General features: G+C 49.4%; 2 protein-coding genes across 5 annotated transcripts in view; both read right to left on the reverse strand.

Moving 5' to 3' along the window:
• Positions 1-8303, reverse strand: part of PGBD2 (piggyBac transposable element derived 2) — a 39140-nt gene extending 30837 nt beyond the window's left edge. The window contains exons 1-2 of one of the 4 annotated variants that reach the window (XM_057491022.1): positions 7907-8303; positions 5078-6405 (exon numbers count right to left, since the gene is read on the reverse strand). The gene's annotated coding sequence lies outside the window, so the exon portion shown is untranslated. Of the gene's footprint in view, positions 1-5077; positions 7453-7906 lie in introns of those variants that run through there. The other 3 variants (XM_057491024.1, XM_057491023.1, XM_057491021.1) reach the window with 3 other exon arrangements.
• The window catches only part of LOC130680438 (olfactory receptor 2M3-like), a 138023-nt gene extending 128278 nt beyond the window's left edge, over positions 1-9745 (reverse strand). Inside the window, exon 1 of the mRNA XM_057491025.1 lies at positions 8735-9745. Within this exon, the coding sequence (XP_057347008.1) occupies positions 8735-9252 (518 nt within the window). The 5' untranslated portion in view covers positions 9253-9745. The remainder of the gene's footprint in view (positions 1-8734) is intronic.
• Between the last annotated feature and the right edge of the window lie 7199 nt (positions 9746-16944).

Below are 16944 nucleotides of genomic sequence, written 5' to 3' on the forward strand. Positions count from 1 at the left end.
TAGCTTAAAACCTATACATGCTGAAGTTACTCTACAAGAAGATATGTCAAAGAAATAATCAATCTTCCCATGTTTTCTTTCGCCTGCTACTTCTATAGCTTTTCTTCTTCCTTCCTAATTACAACCCTTAAATAGAATTTGTGCCTCATATCAAATTTACCGAGTATCATAATTCTTCCAAGTGGTAAAGATACCTCAAGACAAATGCTGGGCATAGAAGCTACAGGGCATAAATATGCAAAGAAATAAAAGGCTAACCATTTCAAACAATAAGGCTTCTCTCTCACTTACCAACTTTACATTTCCCTGTATGGCCCCGGAAGATGACTGGTTAGCCAGAGACGGGTAAGATTCCTCAAGGGAGGATCAACCTAAGACAGGCACAGTCGCAGGGGGGCCATCAGGTGAGAAATTGGGGATCAACAGAGGTGAAGCTTAGAACCTCACCCCCCCTGTTCTGAGAGAAATCTTCTGCATACGTGGATGTTTTATTGCCCTTGTCTAGCTTGGATTAACACATAGTCTACAGGCACACACCTGATCATCTACATTTGCTCCCTTACAACACTAAACTATGTTTTCTACCTTTATCTTGTATCCATCTACCACTTCAGCATTTTATTAAAAATAATAATAATAAAGAGAGAAATGTTGTATCCACATATAAATCAAGTATAAAAATCAAATGAGTATTCATATTTGAACTGTTTATAGTTCATAATGCATGATGACTGCCCTTGTACTGTTCACTATGTTACTTATTCACTATGTAAGAATTTGTTCTCCATGTAAGAACTTGTTTGTTATGCCTCAGAAGATTGGAGACTGACGAAAGTTAGGCTTGGGGTGGATTAATGATTGTGCATTGAGCATTGACTCCCCTATACAAAATTTTATTTATTGTTGTTAACAACCATTTGATCAATAAATATGAGAGATGCCCTCACAAAAAAAAAAAAAGTACACACTTCCAATGGTAAAATAAATAAGTAACCGGGATGTAATGTATAGCATAAGGAATATAGTCAAGATATTGTAACAGCTTGGTAGGGTGATAGCTGGTACCTAGAACTGTCATGTATATAAATGTTGAATCACTATGTTGTACACCTGAAACTAATGTAATGTAATACTGTGTGTCAACTACCCTTCAATAAAAAATAATTATTAAAAAAAAAAAATGCCAATAGTGGCTTTTTCAGAAATAAAAAAAAATCTATCCTAAAATTACACTGACTACCAAGAGACCCCCAAATAGCCAAAACAATTTTGAAAAAGAACAAAGTTGGAGGACTCACAGATATCAAAACAGAGTGGTACTGGCATAAAGACAGGCATACAGACCAATGAATCAGAATAGACAGCCAGAAATAAACCCTCATGTACAGAGTTAGGTAATCTTCAAAAAGAATATCAAGACCACTCAATAAGGAAAGGACCATCTCCTTTAACAAATGGGGTTGTAAAGACTGGATATCCACATGCAAAAGAATAAGCTGGGCCCTTATATATACAAAGGGTATATATAGTGTGTATATATATATATACACTATATACAAAAAATAAGTCAACGTGTACCAAAGACCTAAACGAGTTAAAATTTCAAAACTCTTAGAAGAAAACACAGGGGAAAAGATTTATGACGTAGATCTAGAAATAATTTCTTGAATATGACATCAAAATTTCAGGCAGCAAAAGCAAATATATACCAATGAGACTAGATCAAACTTAAAAGTACATCAAAGGATACAATCAAGAAAGCAGACAATTCATGGAATGGAAGGAAATATGTGCAAATCATGTATCTGATGAAAAGTTCATACCTAAAATATATAAAGAGAACTCCTACAACTTAACAACAATTAGAAAATAGACAAAGAACCTATAGCTATTTCTCTAAAGAAGATAGATGAATGGCCAATAAATATGAAACAATGCTCAATATCATTATCATTAATCATTAGAAAAATGCAAATCAATACCACAATGAGATATCACCTCACCCCCTCTAGGCTGACCATCGAAAAAACAGAAAATAAGAAATGCTGGCAAGGATGTGGAAAAATTAGAATAGTTGTACAGTGCTGACGCAAATGTAAAGCGGTGCAGCCACTCTGTAATAAAGTATGGAGGTTTCTCAAAAAATTGAGAAGTGCACTACCATATGATCCAGCAATCCCACATCTGGGCATAAAAGAATTAAAAGCAGGATCTCAAAGAGACACCCATGTTCATAAAAGCATTATTCACAATAGCCAAGGTGGGAGTTAATGTTCATCTGCAGATGAATGGATAAAAAAAGGGTGGTATATATCTTCACTTGAATATTACTTCGCCTTAAAAAGGAAATAAATCTTGTCATATGTTACAACATGGATGAAAGAAGGGTAATTGCCTAAGTGAAATAAACCAGTCACCAAAAGATGAATTCCACTCATATGAAATATCTAAAGTATTTAAATTCATAGAAATAGAGAGTGAATGGTGGTTACCATGTTTGGGTGTGATAAGGAAAATATTCAAAACAGCCATCAAAGTCAGCAAACCACTTTTTTCCTCTGGTTGGCAAAGCCCTCCCAGCATCCCCCTCCCCTCCTCCAGGCTCCTCTTTTGCCCTGAACATGCTGAAATGCCACATATCAAAATAATATAAATTGCTCCCTTGCTTGTGCTCAGGGCTCAGACCTTGGGAGATTACTCCCCTCTGAGCCTGCCGGTGTAAGAATAAAACCTCAGCACTCCAAGACCTCCGAGTGCCACTTGGTTCTTCTGTCAGTGATCCAGTCCAGGTTTTCCATAACAGGTGGAGGGGAAAATGGGGAGCTGATGTTGAGTGGGTACAGAGTTTCAGTGTTGCAAGATGAAAAAGCTCTGGAGACGGTTGCATGACAATGCGAGTGTACTTAACACTACTAAAATGTACACTTAAAAGTGGTTAAGGTAATCCATTTTATTTTGTGTGCTTTTTACAATTAAAAATAACATAAAACAAAAACAAAAGCATAATCAGACAAATAGGGGAAAAAGTTTTGACATACCGGAAAAATATAATTTTAAACTTTATGCATCTAATAACATGACTTCAAAATAGAGTGAAAATTAAGACAACTACAGAAATTGACAAGTTGATCAGCAGTGAGAGATTTTGGCACACCTCTTCCAATGATTAATGATCAGGCAACATCGCTGAGACCTGCAAGCTGAACTGACATGTTTGGTCCTGACAAACAGACAGCAGCAGTGATGTCATGCCCATGACAGTGGAATGGGAGCCCCCGTGTGCTCCACCCCACAAAAACCATGACCTGGCGGCCAGCCGCAGACTACGGCACCCTCACAGGAGCTTCAGGAACCACGAACCAGAGAACCCCACGATGGAGACTGTTCTGAAAAGACAGGCCTGAGCCCCTGCTGGCAAGCTCAGCAAATACAGCCTGGCAGACAAAGGGGCTCCCACTCGGATCCAGGCCCACATGCAGAGGGACTCAGAGAGCCACTGTCCATGCCTCCGGTAACAGGCCCGCCAGCCAGCGGCCAGTCCAGATCCTGAGGCAGCCCTGTGATCAGGGTTTAGCCCTGTTCTCAGTCCTGCTCCCCCACTGTCTCTGGTTGCTGGCCTGCTAACCTCAGCACAGGGTGTGGACCCCAAAGTGTTCTGAGACTTGGCTTCAGCCCCTCTCCACCAGTCTCCCAGTGAGCCAGCGGGAGACATTCACGTTTGAGCCCCGTGGCAAACCTGCTGATCTGAGTCCCCGGTCTGTGACTTGGCACCAGCCCTGCTTGAGGTGGAGGCCCCCACTCACTGGGGCAACAAGCAGGTACCCCCACCTGCCCAAAAAAAGCACTAATCACAAAGAAAATGATCAATAAATTCTACTACATTTAAATTAAGGACTTTTCTTTTATCAGAAGAACAGTTATATGCAACAAATATAAGGGATTTATAACTAGGAGATAGAATCTAGGATATACAAAGAAATCCCAGGAGTAATTAAGAGAAGCACAAATAACACAACAGGAAAACAGGCAAAGGGATACCAGGAGCCAGTTCTCAGAAGAAATAGAGACTTCAGGCAGACAGGGAAATCTGCCCAATCACCGTGACTATTTAGGAAATGAAATTAAAACCATGAAATATAATTTCACGTGTACCATGTTGGCAAAGATTTTAAAGGCAGGCAGTACCAGGTTACAAGGAGTATCGCAAGGACCCTATGGCACTGGAGGGAATGTGCATAGTGCATTAGTGTCTACTAACGCTGGACGTGTACAACCCCACCCACCTGCAGCCCACCCTCAGTGTTCACCCTGGAGCAGGGCTTCTCAGCCTCGGCACTGGCATTTGGGGCCGGACAATTCTTCAGTGTCCAGGAGAGCAGAGCGGGGAGAGGTAGGAGCTGCCCTGGGCATGGCAGGACGCTGAGCAGTACACCTGGCCTCCACCCACGGAGACGGCTGTGGCCGGTCTCTCAGCTGTGACAACCTGTGTCCCCATCCCCTGAGCTCCCCTCCCCACCCAAACCCCATCCTGTTTGAGAACCACTGGCTGGGAGGAATTTCCGCACCTGTACCCTGGAGACCAGGGCAAGAAGGCCCACGGCAGCAGTTTCTTTCCAAGAATGAAAACCAGAGGCAGCCTCACTCCACGAACAGAACGGATGCAATGGTACAAGAGGGAAAGCGAATGAAGAACTTTAGTCACGCACATCGCCGATCCAATCTCACAAACACCCAAGCAAACAAAATAAAACACCAGAAAATGTGCTATGATTTCATTTTCTAAGGACCAAGTTAAACAAGACTAGAACATATATATTATCTGGAGATACACACGTACACACAGGAAAACCCTAAAGAAAAGCGAGGAAGTGACTAAGAGGAACTTGAGCAGAGCAGTTACCTCTGCAAAGAGGCGATGGGCAGACACACACGGGCTTGTAAGGTTTTGATAAGGTTCTCTTTCTTAAAATGAGTGGGATATTCAAAATTGTCCCATTCTTTCTTAACCTGTTCTTCTAATTTATCTGGATGCATATTTTGCACACTCACACGTGCACACAGCGCAGCACAGGGGTACCTGCACTCCTGTGAGCAACTCTATGGCACTGACCCACTCAGGGGTGTGCAGTCTGCAGGGACAAGGCAGCGGCCGGCTGAAAACATTCATCTGTGGGGCTCCAGAGCACACATCTTGCACAGCTAGAGGAAGAAAATCAGAATGCAGTTATAGCCCCTCTAAAGTCTCCATGAAGCTCCATACACAACCTTTATGACGCTGCTTACCTGAACTTTGTCAAAGCCCAGCCAGCCCACATCCTAGCTGTCCACATGGCACCTCCCCACCCACATCCTCCTCAGGTCTGCTGGACATCGCACTTAACTTCCCCCAGCTTCGGAGGAAAGCTCACTGCCCAACCAGACCTCCCATTCCCAAGTTTGCAGCCTGGTAGGGATGGGGACTATGGATTCACCAGCGATGGGCTGTGTGATGACAGGCATGTCACTTACCTTCTCTGTGCCCTCATCTCCTCACCTGTAAAATGGGATCTTCATGGCACTGACCCTCGCAGGGCTGCTGTGAAGACAGTAAGAGCCAATGTGTGTGCTGCACGCACAATAGGCCAGGCTCTCTAAATGTGTAGGTATCGCTTCAGGCCTATAACCTCTAACCCACATTTCCTAGAAGTCAAAACTTCTGTGAACACTGAACATTTCTTCAGAACTTGGCAACAGATGGTTTGGCAGAAAAATCTGAAATGACGTGAGGCTCACTGTGATCTGTTTCTCTCACCTACCGTAGCAGCCATACATTTACCACGGAAATGTCTGACGAAGGGGTACCTCAGTAGGAAGCGGAGTTTCAGTATATTTGATAAGAATCAGACTGACTTTTCCCCACGTGCGGCCGGTTTGGGTTAGGACTGTGACCCGTGTTGCCTTTTTAGCGGCTCAGCTCATCTCCTTTTCCTCTTTTGTGCCCTAGGCCGGGTCTTGTCACTCACCACACTCAGCGACAGCCCCCAGCTGGTGAGGACAGACACCAGCCCCTCGCACAGCCTACCAGGAACCTCCCCAGGTCACACTCCCTCAGGCCCCAGACCAAGGTCAAGGTACTCAGAGCCAGGTGCCCAGCCTTGGCTCGGGCCGCCCCGTGCAGCGTCCTTTGCTCCCACTCTCACCTCCGTCACTCCATTCGGACTCCACCACATGCCCAGGTGGCAGGGTGGGCACAGAACTTAATTACCTTTGTGGCCCCAGAAGACAACACCACTCCTGGTACGTGGCAGGCACCCAGTAAATACTTGCTTAGCTCAACTCACGCTGAGAGCAGATGGCCATGCTCCAGGGCGCCCCCTCCTGCTCATCCTGCAGCTGCCGGAAATTTCACCTTCTGGCTCTTGTCAGCTGTTCAGAACAGAACCAAAATGTGGGACTGACCAAAACATTCCTAGAGCATCTCTGACACAGGAAATGTCCGTCAATGGCGGGTCAGTTCATATGGTGGACTCAGCCAGGACGGGAGGTAGCTAAGCAGGAAGGGCAGGAGCAGCCATTTCTCCCCGTAAGGGCCCTCCGTTTGCACTGTCCAGGCCCTCTATTCCCTCCCATGTGGCTTCTCCGTCCTTCCTGCCCTGCCTGACATAATCAACAGAGGAGTGAGACAAGAGTAAGCTGTGCCCCTACGGGCTAAGCAAATTCCCAATGAGAACAATGCCCCAGAGGCTGCTAGGCATATTAAGTACCCCAACATTTCAAAACACCAGGAGTGTCTGAGAGCTGACAAGCATGTAGGTATAAAATTGCCACCAAAGCAGGGCTACCAAGGAGAGGAGGTGGGACAGATCAGGACCTACAAAACAAGACATGGACCTCATCAGGGAGGAAGTTACAGAACACTTCTCTAAGCAAAGTATGAAGAGACAGATCCGCAGGAATAGTAAGAATTCCCCAATAGGCAAGGAACAGAATCCCAGGCAGAGGGAACAGCAAATGAGGGGAGAGCAAAGCAGTCAGCTTGAGAGAGGATGCAAGAAGAGGCTGGACCAGCTGTGCGGGACCTTGAAGCAGCCGTTAAGGAGACCTGCCCTAGAACAAAGAGTGCTCCACAAAGATAACAGGCAAAGCATGACGCACGGGTTTCTCATTTTAACAAGCTTATTCTGACTGTGGTGTGGACAACTGAAGGAAGCAGACAGAAAGGCAGATGGTGGTGCCTATGGAGAAAAGTGGGCAGGCCGAGGGGGATTCAAAAATTAGAGACAAGTCTGGATTGAGTGGGGGACAGAGGAAGGAAGGGCCGATGAGGGAGGGCTCCTGGGCTCAGGCTGAGTGGCTGGGGTAGGGTGCTGCCATTCGCAGAGGCTGGGCGCACTATAAGGGGACCAGATGTGGGTGACCTGAAGCTGCATTTTGCACACATTAAGATGGAGATGCTTTTGAGATAACCAAGAAAAGCATTAGGCCGACCATAGGCGCTCCAAGTCTGCAACAGCGGAATGGCCTGGGGGGTTTTTGACCATTTGCGGAGTGCTCAGACACAAGATTCCTTGAAGCCACAAGAGATCAACCAGAGACTAAGCCCAGACTGCGAAGGAAGATAGCCAAGGAGGAATTTTAGAGTCCACAGGGCAGAAGGTGATCAGCCTGAGAGGTAGGAAGAGACCAGCAAAGGCTGAACGCCCGGGGCCAGAAAGATCAGGGTGCAAAGGGAGACCCCCTGTGCAGGGCTGTCCGGAGGCACAGCCGGACATTCCCGACTGACCCTGGCACCCAGAAGAAAAGACTCCTTGAGACCTGGTGCTCCTAGGGCCACTATGAAGGATCTTAGGAGGAAGGGGGCCTCCACTGTTTAAAAAATGTAAATTTCCCCAGTGAAACCAGACAAGGACATGCAACTCGGCCTGACCTGGGCCCTACACCACAAAGGGCGAGAGGAGCAGCCGATCCTAAGACCGCAGATGTTCGCGTCCCGGCTTTGCTAGCAGTTCTGTTAAGTAAGAAGCTCATGTACGGGAACCAAGGTGAATAGCGGTGCTAACTCTTTGCATTAAGTTTCACTTTTTCAAATTCTGTAATTATTTCAAATTGACATTAAAAAAATTTTTTTGTAAATGTTTCAAAGCTGAGCCAGGTGCACAGCAGCTCAGGAAAGGCCTTGGTGAGGTTAGGTTAGGTCCCCTCCCTTCTTCCTCCAGCTCAATAACCACTGAAAACCACGAAAGGGGGAAACAAAGGCCCTCAGCGATCCCACAAGCAGGGACAGCAGCCCGGCAGGCCTGTGCCCGCCGCGTGTCCACCACAGGGAGCGGGAGCCATACACCCCACCCTGGCCCCGCCCCCGCCCCCGCCGCGTTTCCGCCCATCCCGCCCTCACGCAGGTCCGCAGCCGCCCGCCCGACACCCGCTCCGCCCCTGTGGTCCGCCAGCCCCGCCCATAAACCCCGCGCCTCCAAGCCCCGCCCACAGGCTCCGCCTCGACCGGGCCACGCCCCCGCCCGGCCGAGCCCGCCCCCGGCACCACCACTCCGTTCGCAGCGGGAGCGCCCCCGTGCGGCCGTCAGGGCGCGGTGCCTGGAAACCCATTGTCTCCCTCACTGCGCCGTCGCCGTCCGCCCACCGTCTGAGCGCGGCAATAGGGCCAACACCTCGGGCGCCGTTGAGAAAACGCAACGCCAGTTCCGCCGCTCCCGCACCCGACCGAGGCAGGTCCGCGACACGAGCAGGAAACGCCTACATGCGACGGCGTCTCGCGGGGCCGCGCCGGACGCGAGGTAACACCAAGCAGGGAGGGCCGCGTCCGCTCCGGCGTCTGGCGTCGCGGCCGCGCAACGTCCGGCACAAGAGCGCTGGTCGCGCCTCCGCCCGCCTTCCGCGCCCCGTCCCAGACACGCCCAGGCCCCGCCCCCGGCCCAGGCGGCCATCGAGACGCCGGCCGCCGCGACGCCTAGAGGGGCTCGGGAACGGAAGGCGCAACCACCTCCTGCCCGCGCGCTCCCGCTCGCCCCGGCTGCGCGGGTGTCTGCTCGTTGGGCCCGGAGCCTCTCTCCGTAGGGCGGGTGATCTGCGGCCCGGGCCGGCAGCACGGCGGGTAGGCCCACCGCGGGTTGGGGGAGCAGAACGGCGCGATGAGGCCAGCCCCGCCGGCCGCCTGAGCCCTTGGGGCCCGCGGGGCAGACGGGCTTGCGGACCGTTCGTTCCCTGGGCGGGCTCAGCTCCGCCCCGGTCGCCTCCGGCGGGGTCCGGCCTGCGCATCACAGGAAGGGCGGCCGGTGAGGTCCGGGACGCAGGTTAGGTTTGAATTCCAGGTAAACAAGGCTGTTCGCCTAGATTCACATCTAGCAGGAGGCGTGTGGTTCAGTGGCGACCCACGCGCGTGCATTTTACGCGCCGTGTCCGGCGGCCTAGACAGTAGTCGGGCGGCCTGGCCCCCAGCCCACAGCAAAGCACAGCCCCTCCAGATAGAGCGCCGAACACGTGTGCATCGTCCCTGGGAGACAGGGCCCCCTCCCTACCCAGCCCGCCCCCGCCTAGCTCCACACGCCCCGAGAGTCACCGCTCTGGACGGCGCATCAGCTTACCCCGGGAAATGGTGGCTTGGCCGCGGGGGATTCGCTAAACGCAAATTCCTTGGGACCGAACTCGCACATCCACGAGGGCCTGGTAGCGAAGGTTTTGTACTTGATTCTCCTCCTGGCACTTATTCAGAAGGGGTTTTTGGTAACCTAAAGCGCGATCCAAAACACCTGGGTCAAAAACGTTGATCATACCTGTTCTCTGGAGAGAAGCGCCCACTCAGGTTTGCCCCTGTTCATCCCACTTACATGCATTGAAGCCCTGGACTCCAGGTACAGCAGAGAACAAAAAGTTATTGTTCTCCAGGGACTCACTCACTTTCTAGCGGAGGAGACACCCAAGAACCAATAGTACATAACGGTCAAAATGTGAAGAAAAATAAAGCAAGTTCCCGGGACAGAGGATGAGCCCAGGAGGGTGGGGTGCCAGTTTGGGTGAGGTAGGAGCAGTGTTTTCCAGCCCCTCTGTTCGGAGAATCTGTCACTCATTAATTCAACAAGTGTCTAGTGAGTGTCTGCACCGTGACAGGCTTTGCTCCAAGCGGGGCTGCTAGAACAGCGGGGAAGACGGAAACAAAACAACTCTTTTCTTCATTCCAACAAGAGAAACAGACAATAAACAAGTAACATACATGGTATGTCAAAGGGGAAAGTGCTGTGGAGAAAAAGCAAGGAATGGAGATTGTATATCCACTGTTAAATAGCTTGGCTGGGTAAGGCCTCACTGAGACTCCACTTGAGAGAAAAGCCAGAAGAGATGAAAAACGGACCATGCAGAATTCAAGGGGGAAAATACTTGAGGCAAAGAGAACAGTAGGTTCCGAACCTCTGAGGTGAGTACAAACAGCAAGTTTGAGGAGCCACATGGCTGGAACTGAGTGAACAAGGAGAGTCAAGGAAATGAAGTTGAAGTGGTAAAAAGTATGCCAGCCTCCGTGTTCAGTCAAGGTTCCAGCAGAGGAGGAATGCTGTCCAGTGCAGCTTTTACAAGGTGAAGCAGAAGCAAGGAGCCAGCCAGGAGGCTACTGTCCTGGTTCAGACCAGAAACATGGGCCAGGGTGCTCGGAGTGGAGGGGAAAGAAGTAGGACGATTCTGGGAGCATTCTGAAAGTAGACAGGAGGACTTGTTCATAGAGTGGGTGTGGAACACGAGAGAGGGACGGCAGGAGTCTCAAGGTTTTGAGCCCTCACAAGTGGAACACATTGCCATCAACTGGTGGGAAGTCAGGCGTTTGTTGTTAGATTTGTTAGAAAATACTGCAATCCTCAGTCTTTGGGGACCTTGCTTAGTAAGTTAGTGGAGGTGACTGGCTTGTCTTTTTTAGGTGTAGAATACCTAACTAGCTCATACTCAACCTTTGCCCTAACTAACAGGGAGGATCCCAGACTCAGCCATTTTCTCCTGATTAAGTGCTCTGGAAAATCTGAGGTCTTGTGTGGATAACAGGATTGTTGTACTCAGAATTTGAGGTCTCTCACCGCCACGTGAATGGGGAAAAACCAGCACCGCCAGCTCATTCAGAGTTTAGCCTGGGAGGGGTTACACAGCCCTCCCCTGCTCTCTCGCTTCCCAGCTTCCCTCAGATAATAGAACAGGTGGATGCAGAGACCTCACTGTTCACCCTGGGCTGGAGACGGTGGCTCTTCATACAGGGGTGACCCCAGATGGAGGATGGAGGAATCTGAGAAAAAGAGGCTAATATTCTTCCAGAACAAATCATACCAACCACTGGAATTTGTGGGCTTTTAAGGATTAGTGGAGGCACTGTGAAGTAGTGAGTTATGTTTTGAAGGTAGAGCTGATGGAATTCGCTGATATCCAGGATGACCTCCCTACCCCAGCTTTTGTCTTGAGCAACTGACTGTGGCAGCGCCATTAGTTAAGATCAGGAAGATACTGGGAAGAGCAGGTTGGGGCGGAGGTGGGCAGAGATGAGGGATTCAGTTTGAACTTTTCCATGTGAGATGCCTATTAGGCATGCCAACAGAACCACATGGATTTCATGAAGGAGTTCGTTGCTGGAGAGAGAAATTCATTAGAGAGTGTAAGGGACATTTAAAGCTGCACACCTGGGTTAAAGCACAAGTCCTGAGGGAGCATGAGCTGGGCTGCAGGGTGGGAGGGGGCCCTTTCCAGGCAGCCTGTCCTCCCCACCAGGAAGGCAAGCCTGGATCCCTAAGCCAGCCTCACAGACCTGGCCTGGGAGCCCAGTCAACTCAGACGAATCTCAAGGAAGAAGCATAGTGCTCTGTATCCAACTCAAGTCTGTTATATGTGGAGATAAAACAGAAACTTTGGATTGAACTCTTCCTGAACTGATCAGGGCATGGTGGTCATCACTAAGTCATTCTCAAATCATTCATTTGATATAACAGGTTCCCTGGTCTTGGGTCTCCCCAGGGGAAGCCACGTTGCCCCAGGCTGCAGTTCCCCTAATCTCTGAGTTAGCCCATTTCCCTATAATTAAACTCCCTGTCCCCCAAAGAAATATCAGTATTTCCAGAATCTCTCACCTGGCCTTAGTGCATCTCTGTATCAATAGGTGTTTCCAAGGGGTGGAGAGAAGTAGTCTATCTCCATATATAATAGGTTTTTATAAGAGGGAGCAGGTCATATCTGGACCAGTGGGGTCCCTTTTGGCACCAGGTCATGAGAGACATGGGCAAGCAGGAGTGGATGAGTGCTCGTTGGCAATAAACAGGTTTCTCCCACTTTATTTCTCTTTGATTTCAGTTCCAAAGGTAATTTGCCCTGGGCTAGGAAAATATTTTCCCCACGGAGTTACATCTGGTAGTAGTTGGCAGGACCTCTGAACCCAAAATCTGTCTTCGTGGGTGTGTGACTCTTGGGCGGGCTGCCGCTAGTGATGGGGAGATACCCAGAACCCCCACCCTGTGGATGGTGGGGAGGCCCCAATAGCTACAGTGATAGAGGGTGCAGTTTCACCCGGGAGTCCCCCATCTGTGGGGCTTCCAATTGGAGAGCCCCTACTGGTGAACTGGTCTAGGGTAAAGTACCTCCTAAGGGGGTGGTTTCTTCCCCAGAATTGGGAAGGGTGGAGACACCAGACTGCTTAGAGGCCCTGAGTGGCCGTGTAACAGCCAAGATTGTGGAGTGTCTGTTTCTTGAGATAATGGAAAGAGTTACTGAGGAGAGAGAGAGACACATCAACATTGCTTATAGGAACTGGGCGATGAACTATGGGATTCCCTTAAGAAAGAGAGACAGTTATTGAGAAGACAGGTCACACTCCTGGAAGATACATTAGCAGCAGCAAAGGAGGACGCAGCAGGAGAGTCAGCATTGCCGGAGATCATGGGAGAAGGGTAGGAAAGAGCCATGCCTTCAGCCCGGAAGAGGTCTATGCGTGGGGCCTTTGGCAGCAGCTTGAATGGACAGGCCAACCTATTAGATTCTGGTCACAACTGGAAAGGAGCAGAGGTCGAGTACACCTTGACAGAGAAGCAACTGGCTGCTGTGTATCACGCCTTGCTGGCTATGGAGCCCATCACTGGAACAGCTCCGACCAAGGTCATAACCACCTATCCCATCATAGGGTGGGTGTGAGACTAGACCCAAAGGCCATGGAGTGGCATGGCACAGATGCCTACACTGGCCAAATGAGATGCATACTTACAGGAGCACAGCACCCTGTCTACTGGCCCCTTAAGTGGAGAACTCCAATGCTTATTGGGACCAGTGACCTATACCAGTGGAAAGCAGGAAGAACTTGCTTTTGAGCCATTGGTAGCTGAGAGTCTTTATCAGGATGGAAAAGCCCCTATACCCAAAGATGCTTGGTATACCAATGGCTCCAGTTATGGGCAGCCCCTGAAGTGGAAGGCTGTGGCTTTCCATCCTAAGACTGAGACAATATGGACGGAGAATGGAGAGGGGAAGAGTAGTCAATGGGCTGATGTTGCAGACAGTATGGCTCGTGATCACCCAGGAGCCCTCTACAGTTGTCTGCACTAACGGCTGGGCTGCCCATCGGGGCTTGACCCTGTGGCTGCTAACATTATACCATGCCAACTGGATGTCTGGTCACTGGCCCCTTTGGGCACAAGAGTTGTGGCAAGACCTATGGGCCTCTGGTCAGACTAAGACTGTTACCATATATCATGTGACTGGCCATTTACCTTTGGCATCCCCAGGGAATGATGAAGCAGACACATTGGCCCAGGTGTGTTGGCTAGATGGAAAGCCTGCCTCTGATGTGGCCCAATGGTTACATCACCATCTGTTGCATGCAGGGCAAAAGACAACATGGGCTGCAGCCCATCAGTGGAGCTTGCCATTGACCTTTGAAGAAGTTAGCTGAGCCCAGAAGGAGTGCCTTGTGTGCTCTAAGAGGGACTTACACCAAGTCCTACAGCAACATAGGACAACAGTAAGGAGGCCAATAGCCCTCTCAGGTGGCAGGTAGACTATACTGGGCCTTTGCCCACATCAGAAGGATATCGGTATGCCATGACTTGTGTGGACACAGCCACTGGACTATTTGTTGCTTTTCCTGCATGTCATGCAGATCAGCAAACCACCAAACCTAAAGCATCTCTTTGCAACCAATGGCTGGCCACAGATGATTGAGAGTGATCAGGCACCCACTTTACCAGATATGCTTTACAAAGATAGCTATATCGATTAGGAATAAAGTGTAAGTTTCATGTATCATATAACCCTACTGGGGCAGGCACAATGTAGAGGTATGATGGTTTATTGAACTCTCACCTGAAGTTGGACACCAGTAGTCTACAAGGCTGGTCAGTTCACTTATGGACTGCGCTATGGTGTTTGAATGAGAAGCCCTGAAAAGGAGCCTTGAGCCCTGTGGACATGCTAATACACATGGCTGCCTCTCTTATACAACTGTATGTGCAAACCAAAGAGGAGTTATTGAAGCCAGGATATGGCCAGCAATGCAACATCCTGCTGCCAGCCCCAACTGCTTTAAACCCTGGAGATAATATTGAGTGGACGTGGCCCTGGACATTTTGACACATGGACCAGTGATGGCTGGCCCTCTGGCACCTTGGGGAAAAGGCCTCTCTGGAGGCTGGCCCCCTGTGTATTCCTTGAGTAACAGCAGAGCGGCCCCCAAAGATCATGGTAGTGTGCCCAAAACATCCAGGAGGTAAGAGCATCTTACGGGGAAGTTTTGTTTTATCTTTATGACCAGTGCATGTACCTCCCCATAGCCCTGTATATTGACCCATCTGTAACTCCCAGAGGAAGGGAGGTTAAAGTCTGGTACACTAGACCAGGATGAGATCCCGTTCCTGCCACTGTCCTGTCACACGACCACTCTCTGGCATGTATCCTACCTGACAGACAAGATTTGCCTATGCTGGTGTCATTAAAACATGTATTTTATTGCCCATAAAGTTATTTTTTTCTACAGTCCCTGTGACCTGGACCCACCCCCTGGCTGCAGCTGCCATGTAATGATTGCTATGAACTCTCTACCTATTCATCTACTGGCCACCTGTGGAATGGGCAAGCTATGGAATTAATCTGTCTAGGAATTTGAACCTAGCTGAGTCCTCTGGCTTGAGGATTATCATGATTTTATTGCTGTTGCTATTGTATGTTATTAGTATGATTACAGTGCTCCAGTTTTTTTTCACACAGGAGTCATTACAGAATATGGGGAATGTGTAGATTGTGAGGTGAGATTTCTGGAGGGGTGGGCTGTGGGTAAAATTGCAATATTTCCAGAATCTCTCGCCTGTCCTTATTGCATCTCCATATCAATAGGTGTTTCCAAGAGGTGGAGATAAGTATTCATCTCCATATCAATAGGTAATTACCAGGGGGAGCAAGGGCATATCTGGACCAGAAAGGTTGGGTGGGGTTGCTTTTTGCAGCCAGGTAATGAGACACAGGAGAGCAGAAGTGGATGACTGCTTGTAAGCAATAAACAGTTTTCTCTCACTTTATTTCTCCCTTTGAGAGATTTCAGTTTCAAAGGTAATCTGCCCCGGGCGGGGAGAAAGATTTCCCCCCCTGGAATTACAAGCCTTTCCCCACCCTCATCCCTAGGCCCCTGTCTCTCCCTCAGCTGCTTTCCTGGGGGCTGCATCCTTCAGTCACATCCTCAGAGGCAGTCTTGAGGCAACTTCACTGACCTGGACAGCATCCCCTCCCTGTGCCATCCATCCCCTCAGCACCCCAGTGTATGTCCCCAGTGGCACTATGGCTTCCACATGCATGGGGAACCCTTACCATCAAAGAGGAGGCCTAATGCAGCATGGGCGGGACTGGTCTCTGCAAAGTCGAGTGTGATTAAATTTCAATGTTTCCAGAATCTCTTGCCTGGCCTTAGTGTATCTCCAAATTAATAGCTGTTTCCAAGGGGTGGAGAGAAGTAGTCCATCTTAATATCAATACGGGATTACAAGGGTAGGGGGAGCAAGGGCATATCTGAACCTGAGAGATTGGGTGGGGCCCTTCTTTTGCAGCCAGGTCTCAAGAGACACAGGTGAGCAGAAGTGGACAACTGCTTATAAGCAATAAACAGGTTTCTCCCACTTTATTTCTACCTTTGACTGATTTTGGCTTCAGAGGTAATTTGCCCCAGGGTTGGGAACATATTTTTCCCCAGGAGCCACACAGAGCAAAGCCAGACGGCAGCCACAGGTACACCTCTCTGGCTTCTTTCTATGTTCCCAAACATTGGCCTGTTTTGGGGGTTCCCAAGACCACCCTCAGGTTCAGTAGGACTCAAAGAACTGAGAAAAGCTGTTATATTCAGTTATGTTTACCACAGTGAAAAAATGCAGATTAACATCAGCAAGGGCATCTCACCTGAGGGTCTCAGCCCCCACCAAGTTCTGGATTCCAGAGGACGGAATAACAATAAGGAATGTTTTGGGGGTAAAAGGCCCTATACCAGCTTTAGTGTTATGGTGGCAGGTGGAGCCCTAGAATCACATCTGCCTCAGGGCAAGTCTGCATGCAGTAAACCAGTCTCTGCCTCAAGCCTCACAGCTCCAGAGCGCTGGGGGAGCCCTTTATTTAGAGTCAGTAATAGCCCATTGCCAACACGAGTGCAAGCCTGTGCCTGTGAGCATTGCACATGCTCAGTGGGCAAGCAAACCAAGGTCAGGCAAGGGTCCTGGCCACGGAACTTCCATTTTCCCTGCAAAGAGGCAAACATATAATGTCCAGGAAACCCCAGGTGCCGGCTCCCACCAGTCCTCTTTCTGTGGAGCCATATGGAAGGCACTTAGCTCTCCCCGCAGCGCATGCATGTGCAACAGCACAGACTGTTTGCTGTCAGCCAGGGAAGCTCCACACGTTGGTGTCCAAGGTTATTCTGGGAGTCAGTAACAGATACGATCGAGTGCCTGGCTGGCTGACTTTAGCCCC

Source organism: Manis pentadactyla, chromosome 13 (genome assembly GCF_030020395.1).
Source record: "Manis pentadactyla isolate mManPen7 chromosome 13, mManPen7.hap1, whole genome shotgun sequence".
Lineage (NCBI taxonomy): Eukaryota > Metazoa > Chordata > Mammalia > Pholidota > Manidae > Manis > Manis pentadactyla.